General features: G+C 47.1%; 1 protein-coding gene across 1 annotated transcript; it reads right to left on the reverse strand.

Moving 5' to 3' along the window:
- Window positions 1-14831: 14831 nt before the first annotated feature.
- LOC140213313 (TNF receptor-associated factor 6-A-like) lies at window positions 14832-15257 on the reverse strand. The gene has a single exon (XM_072284522.1). The coding sequence runs from the start codon at window positions 15255-15257 to the stop codon at window positions 14832-14834; it is 426 nt and encodes a 141-aa protein (XP_072140623.1).
- Window positions 15258-15629: the final 372 nt, after the last annotated feature.

Here is a 15629-nt window from a genome sequence, read left to right on the forward strand (position 1 = left end):
TTCAGTGTTCAATCGACCGGAGAACATCAAGTTGCATGTGTAAGAACTGCTGTAGCTTCTCTTGAATTTACGATGAACTAAAAAAAGAAGGTGCACAAGAAATTCTGATTTTGATGAATTTGTTTCGATGAATGTAAAAAGCCTATGTTATATAGCCCGTGATGAACGTCATTGGTTGTCATTGTGCCGTCATTTGGCGTTCTTTTTTTTCCCCCAGTGCTATACTTTCAGCCGCAATATTAGTTGGTTCTTTTGTGTGAAGTCCCAATCCAGATATTGACAGCCTGTAAACTTTTAATGGACCTCTTGTACCAAACCTAGAAACCACGGGCCTCGTCCGTGGCTGTAAAACAAGTATTTCATGCAGTACGTGCAATAAGCAATGCCAATCAAGCAGGCACACTTAATTTCGCTTGACCGCGCTTCGTTCGTGCTACGATGTGCCCGTCCCGTTTGACTTTTAACAGTGCCGTATATCGAGTTAAATTTATCACGGTTGCCAGGCAAGGCTGCTCTACAGCAAAACACTCTCGGCACCACGTGGGGAGCCACGTGCCCCTTTCCCAACCATAAAAGGAGGGCGAGCAGGAAGCCGTTCCGAGTATGACATCAAAATGTACTTTCCTCATAGTTCTCCAAACTAGGCGAACCAGACGCATTGTACAGTGCCATTCATCAGCTTTTAGGAATGTCAAACCGTTGCACAGTAGATGGGCGTGCACGGTACAGGTATGGTAAAGGCCAAGATGCTGAATGAGAACAACACCTCAGTCACAGGGGTCACAGTACTTTGATCTTAACATCTAAACTGTCACACAGGTGCATCAAAAGGAGGTCGATTCGAAGTCCACGTTTTTCCGTTCAATCTACAAGGGATGAATTTTGAGCCGGGAGGGTGTCCAAAAGAAGAAAAGGAAATCGGATTAAATACGCAAGCAAATATTTTTTCACATGAAATGTTACGGAATTCCCACGCACTGTCGGAATCGATGTAAGCGAATCTTCCTGCAATGGTTGTTTTGATTGACGATAATTAGCGAGGATGTCGGCAGCGAAAGCTTAACTTCTTCAACGCTTAGTGCGATAATGTTAAACATTACTTTGCATGCACCTCTGCTGTTTATATATATATAGATATATATAGATTTCCGCGGCCAAGGTTTCTGAGTGGTGGCGTTGGCTAACTCTCCCAGGGTTCTAATAGGAAACATAACTCCCAATGAAAGTGGATGGGCAAACGGCGCCGTGGTAGCTTAAGTGGTAGAGCATCGCACACGCAATGAGAAGGTTGTGGAACCGTTCCCCACCTGCGCCAAATTGCTTTTTCATCCACATTCATTACCATTAACTTCTTGTTTCTTTATTTCATTTATTAGGCACACGTAATTTCCCCTATGTTGTTCTTGGTGTCAGTTGGCTTCTTTTGATATGATATGATATAATATATATATATATATATATATATCGTTTGTATATATATAAATATACATATATATATATATATATTATAGATAAATTTATAATAGGCAGACCTTATTCATTTCGTTTATTTTTTATAAATATTTAACTAGTGCTTCTGTTTCTACGAGCCTTCCGCCTTTGAACAGCCTGGCCTATTAGCACTTACAACATACAGGGTAATAGCAACAAGTTAAAAAATGCACAGCCATCCTTCTAAAAACATTTGCTGATAGCACCGTAGCTGAAAGGGTGTCAACGACTTAGTCTATTCTCAGGTGGGAGCAGCTGGTTGAGAGGTATGCGGACAGGGATAGGCCAATTGCTACAGCTGGCATTCTTTTTTTCCCCAAATAACGAGAATTGAGAGAGTTGGAATATGTTCGTGAACTGCCCGCGTCTCTTTTCTACTTTGTCTAGTTGTTGCGCTCACAGACGAAGAATAAATTCCTCTTTGCCTACAGTGGACAAGTTCACCCCTCTTTCGGCGAAGACGTTGGGCGTCCATGTCTCTCCCATTTCTCCCATTGTTGCCCCAAACACGTCCAGAGATTCGATAATTTTTCAAACCCTCCCTCCAACAACTTCTGACCAATCACGACCACGAAGGGAGATCCCGCCTACCAGGCTATAAAAGGCGCAGTGTCCATCTCGGTGACATTCTTCTCGTCTCTCAGTGCGTCCGAGTCAGACCGACGTGACGTTACGCACATCCTCGCCGCAAACAACCTTGACGACCTGCGGCTGGCCGTAGACGAAAGCAGTGAGGCGGCCATCATTGCCCCATCGTCTTGCAAGCATTAGCTTCGAGAAAAGCGCTCTTCAAACGCGGTTACCACCAACCACCTAGGGAGCCACAACTACCAGAGAGGAACGGAGAATCTGTCCATCGCCGACCCTGCGACCGGACTACCGCTCGAGACGACGACGACTCAGACCCGGCAGACAGGCAACCTGGTTCTCCGTCGCAGCCATCCGGGTCTTGCGAGGATCTCCGCGATAACGCTTACACCATGCAAGCGACCACGTACAGCCTGGAAGGGTTTAAGTGCCCATTCGTGAACGAGCGACCCATCACCTTCCAGCAGCCGTTGCCGTGGGTGCGCGTGTGCGCGAACTGCACGGTGGTTGCGGCCGATGCGGGTATGCCTCCCTGCTGTCACACCTTGTGCGGTCGGTGCCTCAAAGACGCTTGTGATCGCGGTACTGATTCAGATCGGAGCGAGAGCGGCAGCTTCGAAGACACGCACCGTTTCTGCTCGTGTCCCCTCGACGGTGAACCCTTCGAGGAGGAGGACGTCGCCTACCTGTACTTCTCACTGCAGGAACTTATGGCACTGCCGGTGTACTGCTATAATGCCGGCTGGGGCTGCCCGTTCGAAGGTGAGCTTGGAGAACTTCAGGATCACCTGCCGAAATGCCTCTTCAGAAGCGAGACCTCCGTGTTGGCGCCTAGGCTTTGGTAACATCGCTGGCGCATAGGCCTCCGGTCACCTGTGGATCAGTCGTCCCTGTGCATATTACGATGCGCTCAATTGTGTGCAAGGATTATGTAGCCTATGACCACGTGCGCTAAACTTCCAAGCAGCTACTTTGAATATATGCCTGTACTGCTCAAGTGCGTAATAAACATTATTGCTTCTCATTTTCCGAATTGCTCCATTATTTGCGTGCCATATGGTGGTCGGCTGGAAACGGCTTGAACTGCTGCATCACGTTCATTAGGGACATACCAGGTGTTTTTTTTCATCACTTTTCTTTAATTTAAGATTTACAACAAGAAAGCGCCAGGACTTCAGCAAACGCGGCCTTTATGCCACAAGGCTTGGTCCCTCGATGTGTACATACAATTGCCAATATGTACTTTCAATGCGCCCGAAAAACTAGCAATAACTGGCCTTATACCCCTGACACACGGGCACTCTAACGTCCTTTAGGTAAGGGGACATCTACCGGAAAGACATTCAAGTGCAGTGACACCCGACAAAGGAGTATCTCCTAAATTCACGGCAAAGTTCCTTTTGGGAAAGGAGATCACGCAGCTACTTTTCGGGCGCAAAACGAGGTACTCTCGCACACAGCGTGCACAACTCGTCAGTATAGAAGGAAGCCTGCCACACAACTACGGTGCCCATAGGTATTTCTTTTACCTTGCGAAAATGTGTTAATTGTTAGCGGTAATACAATTTGTCGAATAGCGAAGATTTCCTCTAGCTATACTCTCAAACGCTCGCATAACGTCGCTAGTGCCGCCATGTTGAATTCCGGCAGTGTCGTCGTTTGCTGCGCGCATGTGGTGTGTTCACGTCGCGAGATGGAGACTGCACAATCAGCGCCCGCAGGAAATACGCAGAAGAAACCACAGTTGTTGGAATAACATATTGAATAAAACGCGTTACGCCTGCGCGCACAAAGGAAGGGACGGCAAAGACGTGAAAAAGGACGACAGAAACGTGGGCATCACCAGAATAAACAGCACGCAAAGCAAAACACCGGCTGCACATAGTTGCTGGACCAAGTTAAATGGCTGCTAACAACGGAGAAACGCGAATAAAATAAACGACTCTAAGCATTATTAGCCGTCAACAATGAAAAACATATCTATTTTTAGGTTCTACAGTAGCTAAGTGTAATTAAATACGCAACTTTTTAAGAATGTTTTCTCTCTTGTGGCTTTAACAGCCAGCGCTATTTTCCTTGCGGCGTTCATCTGAGGAACTACCTAAAGAAGTTCAGTGCGGTGCCGTGTGTCATCGGCGCAACTGCTTTCTGCAAAGGGTCCCTCAGAGTAGCAAAAGGGGTTTACTGGAAAGGACTTTCGTTTTGCCCATGTGTCAGGGGTATGACATCGTGCCTGTCTGATGACCTGATAATTAGTAGCAGTGAGCGTACGAGTCTGTAGCGTGAAAAAAATGCTGTAGCCAAAGTTACGTCTGACACTCCCTCCAACATATAAAGGTACGTTACACGTAAAAGCCATTGTGTTTATGGATGCATTAATCAATCAATAATCAATATTAACAGCTAAATATAGGTTTACCTCGCGTCGCGATCCATTCGGTGGTGCAGCGTGCCTGCTTCTTCCCAGCCCGCTCTCACGGGCGGGCTCGTCTCTGCCGTAACCACTGCCACGTGTGCTTCCATGGCGTTGACGCGCACTTGCCAAGGTTTAATAACAACGCCATCCATATGGTGCCTCCCCGACCCCGTACTAGGACAACGCGTGCTTATCCCAACTGCAGCGCAACAATGCAATGACGCTTCTCTACCTATCGACTAACTGATTTGTGGAAATCCGATCGTCTTGCAGCACTTGACAATTACCAAGATGTCAGTCCAAACTGCAATACAAAAAGACATGTTATTTGCCGCAATTCAACACTCACAAAAGAAAGACACATAAAGACAACACGACCTCACCCGTGTTGTCTTTATGTGTCTTTCTTTTGTGAGTGTTCAATTGCGGCAAAAAACATGTCTTTTAGCAAGCACCAACTAGGCCAACAAGCAGTTCTGTTGGAATACAAAAATTAACAAAATCCATAGTGATTTCAAGCTGACAAGCGCAACTTTTCTCTGTGTGGTACGTTCCGTTGATCTGTTCGTCAAGTCGCCTGCATCTCTCGTTTGCAAAGAGGAGTGAGTGGCCCTTGTCGTACCTTTTCTTTTATCGCTCACAGCAGTTCATTTTTGAAGCATCTTCGGGAGACTGCTTTAATGACATCCCTTCGCAAATCACTAATAATAAAAATAATAATAACTTCTTTATTTCCATCAGTGATGGAGGAGACTGTGGGTAAAAGTCGCTTTAGAGGCAAGCGACTTGACTAGAGCCCGCAGCCTCCTTTACAAGGCAAACAGCGATTCAACAGGAGACACATATATACATAGCAATTGACTATATGTGAAATATGGACAAAAAGTAAACGCAAGAACACAACTTATCTGAAAAACGTTCTTCAATTATTTAGGAAAGATTCAGTGATGAAATGTTCACGTAAAGCTCGTACACCAGTTATATAAATATCAAGACCTGATTTCAGAAACAAATTTAAAAGTGTTGGTAGTGTGTATGATATCTTTTGTGTAGAATAATTGGCACGCGGAGTGACCACCTTCCACTGTTCCGTACACCTTGTGATGTAAGAATGTGTGTTCCTGGTGAGATTAGATAACTCATGAAGAAACGTTAAGTTTTCTTTTACCTCCCGTTTGAAAGCTTGACCTAACTTGTAATTATAAAGGTTAAAAACGGGTATTATATTTGCTATCTGAAATAAGTGAAATGAAGGTTAGAGTTCAAGTTACGTAGAGCGTACAGTAATTCGTTCCTAGGAACGCTGAAATCTACAAAAGCATGAGTCAGAAATCTAGACACCTACTTTTTACAGGCGTTTGTCTCAAATGCCATGCATCAACCCTTTCCGTTCTCCACCAAGGAGGATGCACGAACATAAATTTGCATGTACTCCTATTATTTCCTGTTGTTGAAATAGCCCACGCCCCATTCCTATTGACCCAGCTAAGCTCTTCTTGCCATTCAGTAGCCCTTAGCAATAACACACACTCGCAGAAAAGTTGGGTGTGTGCGTTTGTGGGATGGTAAAGGTGAAGATACTGAATGGGGACAATACGACGTTATGCCAGTGTTTGGTTGAAAGTGTTTTCGCTATATTTTCAACGTAGACCCTGCTCAGGTGAATAAAAAAAATCATTTGAAATCGAAGCTTTTTTGCTTCTTCCTTCGACTTTCCCATTGCGGCTCTTGCTGATCGAGCGCTGGGGGGGGGGGGGGGGGGGAGGTTAGACCATGTGTATGCATGTTAGAGGCGAGTCAGAAAGGAAAGGCGACGCGAGAAACTCGTTCGGGACCACCGCGTCGAATGTGCACATGTTCTGCGAAGCTCCTTGGGCATCTTCACATTAGCCTCTTGACAGCTGTAATTACCCGTGACCGCACTAAAAAGCATTGCAGAAATTGCAGCGTTTTCCTTCCTGCTAGCGTTAGCGTACGAGTCCGGAGGGAACCTACATAGAACTTTGCAGAGGAGGGAGGAGAAGCGGTTGTTTGATACAAGCGGAGGGGGGAGGGTAGTGACGGGAGAAGGCAAGCAAACCCCCACAATACGACAGCGGTTGCTGGGAAACTGGATAAGCAAATGTTCAAGGTGCGGCAGAGTATGTTTCTGCTATTTCCGAAAAATAAACACCATGCAAAATATTTCAAGCGGACAAATTACGCAGGGCGTGCAGAAGCAGAGCCGCATTGTTAAAGCGCACCGCATGGTGCCGGCAGCAATACGCAAGCGGTCGCACGACAAATCGGCACTTCTGTGCCCGCCGAAGTAGCTTTGCGACGATGGCATAGCTTGAGGTCGCGGACTTGATCCACACCGCGGTAGTTCCATTTCGACAGGGGCGAAATATAAAACGCACTTCCACTTAGATTTTAGGACGGGTTAAAGAACACCACGGTGTCAAAATTAATCCGTAGTCCGCCTCTACGGCGCGCCTCATAATCCGATTGTGGTTTTGGGATGCAGAGCCGAGCAATCCAATTCAACGTTAATGCTTCGGCCACGATGCGATATGCCTAGTGAGGCAATGCTGAACCCTAGCACAATAAGCACAATAACGCCTCAAGCAAACACCCTTCCCCGTTCTTTCTGTGTACTATGCAGACAAACAGCTGCGGTGCGCGCCGGGTAACGTTCAACATCAATTAACATGAAGCTTTCGCCGTCAACCTCACTGCTCATTATCGTTGATCAAGGCAACCAGATCAGAAAAGTTTGGTTGCATCGATTCCCACAGTACGTGGGATCTGCATAATTTTCCTGTGCTTTTTTAAGTTTTACTCTATACCCAGAACTAACTAGCCCAGCAGCAAGCCATTTTCAAGTAAGGTGCCAAGAGAAAGGGTTCGTTCTCTTGCGCAAGCGAGTGGCGAGGATTCGCGACAACGAGACGGGGGGTGGGGGGGGGGGGGACTGTCGCTGGCTCGTTCGTTTGGGCTGTTCGCTTCCATTGGCATCCATTGTCGATTGTATTTGCATAATTATTCATTCCACGCTCGTCGGAATATGCCGGTCGTGTGCGTGTTGTCCACCAAGTGCTATCCCTCTCCTCCCAACGAGGAAGGGAAACAGAAAAGCAGTGCAACTACTACGAACATTTCCAGTCCCCCAAGAATTCTATTGTTTGCCATTCGATAGGATTCAGCACCGCCGAATACTTGCACAGTAGAATGTCCAGAGTTCTAGAGAGAGAGAAAATGATAAATGAAAGGTAGGGAGGTTAACCAGGACTGAGCCCGGTTGGCTACCCTACACTGGGGAAGGGGAAAGGGGGACGGAAAGATTTAAAAAAAAAAGAAAGGAAAAGAGAAAGTCCACTGGAGATATCAGTCGGTCACTCAGTCTGGATCACAGACGCTGACTCAATCCGGTCGCTTTCAAATATCGCAGCAGCGCTTTTGTGGCCTTTTGTAGCTGTGATATGCGAGGCCATGATCCCAAGATCTTGTTCAAGGTGAACGGCTTTCCATCTAGCTGATGGAGAGCTGTGCAGAGGTCTTGCCTTTCATTTTCATAAGATGGGCAGTAGCACAGTAGGTGTTCGATGGTTTCCTCGACATTGCAGGCATTGCACTCGGCGCTATCAGCCATTCCAATCAGAAATGCATAAGCATTTGTGAATGCGACGCCCAAACGTAAGCGGCACAGCACTGTTTCCTCATTTCGCGGAAGACCTGGTAACAGCCGCAGTTGCATATAGGGATCGAGGGAATGCAAGCGATGGTGAGTGAATTCAGGTGTGCGCCACTTCTCCAATGTCAAAGAGTGCGCTAGCTTGCCTAAGTGTTGGGCTGCGTCGGTCCGCGATAAAGGCATTGAAACAGGGGTTGCTCCCTCGTGAGCTTTTCTAGCAGCTTCGTCAGCGAGGTCGTTGCCGGAGATACCGCAATGACCAGGCAGCCACTGAAACACGACGTCGTGTCCTTTCGCGATCATGTGATGGTGCATTTCTCGTATCTCCGACACGAGTTGTTCACATGACCCGCGACGAAGAAATGCCAGAAGACATTGTAAGGCCGCCTTCGAATCGCAGAATATAGCCCACCTATTAGCCGGTTGGTTATTAATATAATCAACGGCACCTCGGAGGGCAACAAGCTCCGCACTAGTCGACATCGACTAGTCCAGAGTTCTAGAATCTGTAAAGGGGAAGCTGGTGAATGGGAACAATACATTACTGCACTAGTTTGTCAATGCGGGTATTTAGGTGTGAAAATATTTATCAGGAGCATGCACAGAATGTGTTTTTTTTTTCAGATGGCCTAGAGACAGAATACTAAGCAGGGTTGTAAGGAGTTATTAAAGGAATGTCGCTGTTGCCAGCGTTCGGACGTGGGCACTTTGCTTCTTCATGGCAGCAACAATTTCTTAGACGCGCTTTTATGTATGCTCAAGTGACCCGTACCCACGCCCTTGCGGAGAGCGTGAATAACTTAGTACCAGCGAATCCGCGGTACAGTGAAGTTCCTTCACAAAAAGAAAAAAAAACGAAGGGTAGGGGGTGCGCTAAAAAGACAGAATGAGGGAGAGATATGGTGCTTGCCCTTGTCGGTGCAATGAGAATAGGTGTCAGGTTTGGGACGGTGATTTACTTATTGCGATAAGCGGGCTGCTTTTCTTCGACTCTGGCGCCCAGCGAAGCAGTATTTTATTTTCCCATTACACAGGGGCAAGAGCTACATCCATCAATCAAACACTGCATATCCACTGGCGGTGTGCATTCTTACCGCATACCGTATATAGCAGCCATGAGCCTATCCGAAAACTGTACATGCGAAGAAAATTTTGTGAATTGATAATTAACAAAATTCGGAGCGGCCTCTAGAGTCACAATCAAGGAACCTCTAGCCCGATCACGTGCTTGCAGTACAGGTGTCACCGACAGTACGTGGTCTAAGCACCATGGAGAAAACTGGCACGTTTACATTATAGTTTCATATCTGTTCGCTTGCTGCAGCAATGCGACATTTACGAAACACTTAAAGACCTCACAAAGCAAGCCAAGCGAACCAGGAAATAGCATTCGAGTGGATGCCAGGGCATTGTAACATTTCTGGCAACACAGCAGCCGAGTAAGAAGCACGACAAGCGCACCTCAAAGTTCATGTGGTTCCGCTCCCATTATCAAATAATGAATTGCGCTGCATTATAACGACAACGACTTTCATAATGTTTAGAAATACGTGGCTTGACCAGAATTCTACGAGCTTGGATGCGTATGGTACTGATACATTCATTGAATTCAAATTTTCATTGCCATTAGACAGAAATGTGGAAAGCCTTATTCATCGATTAAGGTTAGCCATTGCCTACACAAAACATTTCTTACATCGAATTGGCCGTGCGGAAACCCCCGAATGTTATTATGGATTTGTAGAGGAAGATATACATGTGCCAAAAAAGCTGTTGAGCGTCTGAAAAAAGAGCTTCCCTACTCGAACGCGGAAGCCTGAATCAACAATAAAACACAGATGTGCCTGCGTACCTTGCAGGCGAGGGGTTGTACACAACATTCCACTCTCGCGTGGAAGGTACTACATTAGCCAAACGGGCAGATGTTTGAATGTGCGTCTCCAAGAGCACAGTAATGAAGTGGGCAATTTTTCACACAGACGGTATTCTGGTGGCCTATTGTAAAAAGCGTGTTACACAACCACCTTGCCATCCGTTGTTCGATAAGACGGTCATTTTGTACCGGCACCTCAGTGACCTGACAAGAGAAATCAAGGAAGCAACCGAGATTGCACGGGCAGGTGATCTATGCGTCAGCGGGCCGCCTGTGGTATCATCTACTACACAGCTTGAATCCATGGAATGACGGCATGTGGCGTTTTTCTCAAGCTTTTTGTGTCCTTCTTTCCCTTAGCAGAATCCAGCTGCGTGTATATGCTACTCTCCCGCAATAAACGCAGTGTTGAAAGTTAGCGCTTGTCCCATCTCGTCTTTGTCGATCGTCATTCCCGCGCTATGCTTCCAGTGTAAAGACGCGAGTAACTTCTTGGGACCTCCCCGCGTCCAATGTGCACAATGCCCTCTGGAGCTCCCTGGTCAACACATCCCCCTGTTGACAGGTGAATTATCCGTGACCCCTCCACAATCATTCCAGAAACTGCAGCGCTTACCTTACTACTAAGGTGCGAGCCCACAGGGGACGTAGATAGAACTTTTGAGAGGATGGGGGAGAAGAGGCCGTTCCCATAAAAAAGGGGGTGGGAGGGAGGGGGATTGCGAAAAGGCGACGTGAGAAGGCAAGGCAACGCTACTACTACAACACGAGAGGGGTTCCAGGAAAACTGGATAAACTTAGGCGCAAAGTGCGGCACGGTACGTTTCTGATATTTCTGAAAAATAAACAACATGGAAGAATGTCAAGCGGACAACTTGCGCAGGGCGTGAAGAAGCAGAGCCGCATTACAAAAGCGCACCGCAGAGTCCATTCGACACTACGGTAGTTGCCGCACATCAAATCAACACTTCTGGGCCCGCCGTGGTATCTTTGTGGCTATGTCATTGCTAGAGGTCGCGGATTTGATGACGACAGCGACAGCCGCATTTCGGCAGGGGCGAAACAGAAAACGCAGTTCCACTTAGATTTCAGAACACGTTAAAGAACACCACGGTGTCAAAATTAATCTGGGGTCAGCCACTACATCGTGCCTCGAAATCCGATTATTGTTTTGGTATGTACAGCCGGGTAATCCATTTCAAGTTTCATGCTTCTGCCATGATTCGATGTGCCATGTGAGGCAATGACAATGCTCAACTCTCTCCGAGGTTAAGAAAAAGAGCGCACAACAATGCCTCAAGAAAACACATCTTCTTGCATGTTCTGTTTATAGTAGGCAGACAAACAGCACTGTTGCAGACAAAGTATCGTTTAACATCAACTCACCGATGTCGGTTTCGACTGAAAGTTGAGGAAATCAAGCATTCCCCGTCAACATCAACGCTAATTATCCTCAATCAAAGCAACTAGCACAGAACGCTTCACTTACATCGATTCCCACATTGCGTCGGATCTACATAATCTTAATTTGCTCATTTAAATTCTTTTTCTTTTCTCTCAGAATATTTTCGGAATGTTTCTGACATGTCCTCACTGACGCTCGACAGCTAGGTTTAATGCGCTGTCGGCTCATACGCACTTTTATTTCACTGTTTCGATACATTCTCTCTAGCGCACTTAAGAGCGGCGCAAGAAACTTCATTATACCATGAGACGAATGAACAGTGCGTGTAGCAGTCCGTCCAACCTGCATCGTGACGCCTTGACTTGTCACATGTAAGTGGCGAAAAGTGCTCCACTACGTCAGCCAAACTGTCGCAGTAACAAATAAGAACAACAACAACAAAAACAAAGCATCAAGTAAATTCGTATGCATTGTGGTTACCCAGCGTAGTAGTCAAAGGTGTCACCGCAAAGCTAACGAAAATTCCGACTTGCAATGGCTTCTGTGCTTGTCATATTAACCACTCAGTGTAAACTGTTTAAATTTCTGCCTCATGAATTTTGGAGATTTCAGCGTTTCTAGAAGCGAATTCCTGTGCGCTTTACGTAACTACTGGCGCTATAAGGTAAAACTATTCCAAACTTTTCTATTCCAATTCTGAAATCAGCCCTCCGCGATTGGTCAAACACTTTTTTGGACCAGCCCCACTAAACCTGTCTGTCACGCGATCTCACGAAAACCGCGATACCTCCCCATCGGATATGACGTGTACGCAGTGATTATGCATCATTTGAACGAACAAAAGAAAAATAGTTATTTCTGATTGGATGCCTTCTTCCCATTAGCCCTCGGTTGTTGGTCAAAAGTTTGCAGGCTGCACCCACTTCACCTGCCTCCCACGCGACGTCACAACACCGCAAGAACTCACCCCGTCAAAGTGATGTGTACGCGTTAGGATGCGTTAATATGCCGAACAAAATTGAATTTTTTTCTGAATAGCCGCAGGCTGCCCCGTTCCGAAAGGAAAAGAAAATGGCTGCCGTCGGTCGCTCAGGCACCGGCTACTCGCACCTGCCGGTGAGTATGGGTTTATTTGCGTATAATAAATTCTCTTGCGTGGCCCTGTAATGTTTTCGAGCACTTTCGGCACGTTTACCACATCGTGCTGCCAACTCTTCTTCACTGGGTATCCGTTTTAGCGGCATTTTTAACTGTCTGTTGCAGGCCATCGCGATTTTAGCCAAGCTACCGCAAGCCAAGAAAGGGAAAGGGGACCAGTCGTAGACGCGGGCACCACACTCTTCATCTAGTTAACGATTTTCAGTGGAGTGACTAGGCCCCATCGAAAGCCTCTCCACTTGAACGTGCTCCTCGCCTCTTGTCAGCCAATTAGATAAGGCAAGCCGCTCAGTGTAGACAATGTTATTGGTTTTTCAAGCAAACAAAAGTGACCTCCTATGAACGAGGAGAGCTTTTGATTGGCATGTTCAGACTACCCTGCTGGTGACAGCCTGATGCTTGCATCAGCGGTTATGCAGATTTGATTTCAGGAGATTGAAATAAAAACACATTGGAATAGATTTACATTATAGGGCCCTTGTACTCTAATCTTCATTGCAACGCCCTGAGCACAAACAAGAACTGCATATTTCACGAGAAAAGCGAGCCGTCAGCTGTGTTGTCATTAATTACGACCAAAGTGAGCTACTGTACGTGTGTTCTCGATCAAGTTTCCACGCAACCCCATCTATACAGCGTAATCTACTTGATGTAGATGAACCTGCCGTGGTTGCTCAGTGGCTATGGTGTTGGGCTGCTGAGCACGAGGTCGCGGGATCTTATTACAGCCATGGCGGCCGCATTTCGATGGGGGCGAAATGCGAAAACACCCGTGTACTTAGATTTAGGTGCACGTTAAAGAACCCCAGGTGGTCGAAATTTCCGGAGTCCTCCACTACAGCGTGCCTCATAATCAGAAAGTGGTTTTGGCGCGTAAAACCCCATAATTTAATTTTGACGTAGATGAATCTGGCAGCATCAAGGTAGCAGTGCGTGTATTCTACTAGCAAGGGCGAAAATCGTTTTAAACGTAATACAGAGCCACGTCTTATGCGACGCCGTAGCTCGGGCTGCCAACATTTAAGTTTATATTAGTGATTTGCGAAGCGATGTGATTAAAGAAGTCGTCCGAAGAAGCGTGAAGTACGAACTGCTTTGAGCGAAAAAAAAGCAATAGGTACCAAGAAGGTCACTCACACCTATTTCCTAAAGAAAAGTGCAGGCCACTAGAAGAAGAGTCAAGGAAACTTACCGTACGGAGATATTTGCGCTTCTCTGTTTTGGTTACTTACGGATTTTTTTCATTTGTGTACTAAAGTTTCAACTTTGGCATCTGGGTAATTGTGAAAGGCTGCAACGCGATCGGATTTCCACGTATCACTCAGTCAATAAGTAGAGAGGCGTCATTGCATCGTAGCGCTCTATTTGCGATAAGCGCGCGTTGTCATTGTGTGTAGTCGGGGACGCACCACATGGATTGCGCTGTTATACCTTGGAAAGCGCGCGTCAACGTTTTGCAAGCAAACGAGGTAGTTGTTACTGCAGCAACGAACACACCCGTGTGAGCGGGCTGGGTAGAAACAGGCACGCTGCACCATCGAATAGACGGTGAGGCGAGGTAAACCTATATTTAGCTGTGAATATCGCTTATTAGCGAAGTATCTGAAATCAAAACTTGGAGAATAACGAAGAGAAGCGCCGCCCGTGCATCCATAAAGACATTGCCGAATACGTGTAACGCACCTTTAAATTTTAGAGAGAGTGTCGGACGTACCTTTAACGATAGCATTTATTTAACGCAAAAGACTCGTACGCCACCTACCACCATTTATGAGGTCATCAGACTTGCTCATTATAAGGCCAAGGATTGCTAGTTTTTCGCGCGCATTGAAGCTATATACTGGCAAGTATATACCCATCGAGTGACCCAGCCCCGTAACATATATGCCACGTTCACTGCACTCCTAGCGGCTTTCTTTTTTAAATGATAAATGACAAAAAAAACATCATGAGAAAAAACACCTCGTATATACCTAATCAACGTGATGCAGCTGTTCAGGCCATTTCCGGCCGACCAGTGCATGGCACGCAAATAATGGAGCAATTGGGAAAAGGATAAACAATATTTATTACGCACTCGAGGAGTACAGGCATATCTTCAAAGGCCGCTGCTTCGAAGTTCAGCGCACGTGGTCACAGGCTACCTAATTAAAGTGGTCTATGGGGCCCGTCGTAAGCGGCACAGGGCTAGATCCACTGGTGACTCCAGGCCTAGGCGCCAGCGATGCTACACACACCGAGTCGTCAACACGAAGGCCCTGCTTCCGAAGAGGCATTCCTGCAGGTGATCCTGAAGATCTCCAAGCACTCCGTCGAACGTGCAGCCCAAACCGGCATGGAAACAGCGCACCGGCAGTGTCATAAGATGCTCCAGAGGGAAGTACACGTCGACGACCTCTTCGTCCACGAAGTATTCACCGTCGAGGGGACACCAGCCGGAAGGGTGCCTGTGTTCGCTGCTGTGGCCATCACAAGCGTCTTTTAGGCACCGACCGCACAAGGTGTGACGGCAGGGAAGCAGCGCAGCATCGGCCGCAAACACCTCGCAGTTCGCGCAGACGCACACCAAGGGCAACGGCTGCTCGAAGGTGATGGGTTGTTCGTTCACGAATGGCCAGTCGTACGCTTGAAGGGGGTACGTGGTCGCTTCCATGGTGTAAATGTGATCGTGGAGATCCTCGGAAGACCCGGATGGCTGCGACGGAGAACAAGGTTGCCGGTCTGCCCGGTCTGAGTCGTTGTCGTCGTCTGGAGCGGTAGTCCGGTCGCAGGGTCGGCGATGGACAGATTCTCCGTTCCTCTCTGGAAGTTGTGGCTCACTAGGTGGTTGGTGGCAGCCGAGTTTGAAGAGCGCGCCTTTGACGAAGCTAATGCTTGCAAGACGATGGGGCAATGATGGGTGCCTCACTGATTTAGTCTAAGGCCAGCCGCAGGTCGTCAAGGTTTTTCGCGGCGAGGATGTGCGTGACGTCACGTCGGTCTGACTCGGACGAGCTGAGAGACGAGAAGAGTGTCGCCGAGATGC

This window comes from Dermacentor andersoni, chromosome 9 (genome assembly GCF_023375885.2).
Source record: "Dermacentor andersoni chromosome 9, qqDerAnde1_hic_scaffold, whole genome shotgun sequence".
In the NCBI taxonomy this organism is placed as follows: domain Eukaryota; kingdom Metazoa; phylum Arthropoda; class Arachnida; order Ixodida; family Ixodidae; genus Dermacentor; species Dermacentor andersoni.

Excerpts from the sequence above, each read along its gene's own strand:
- LOC140213313 (XM_072284522.1), bottom strand. The coding sequence starts at position 15,257 with ATGGAAGCGACCACGTACCCCCTTCAAGCGTACGACTGGCCATTCGTG.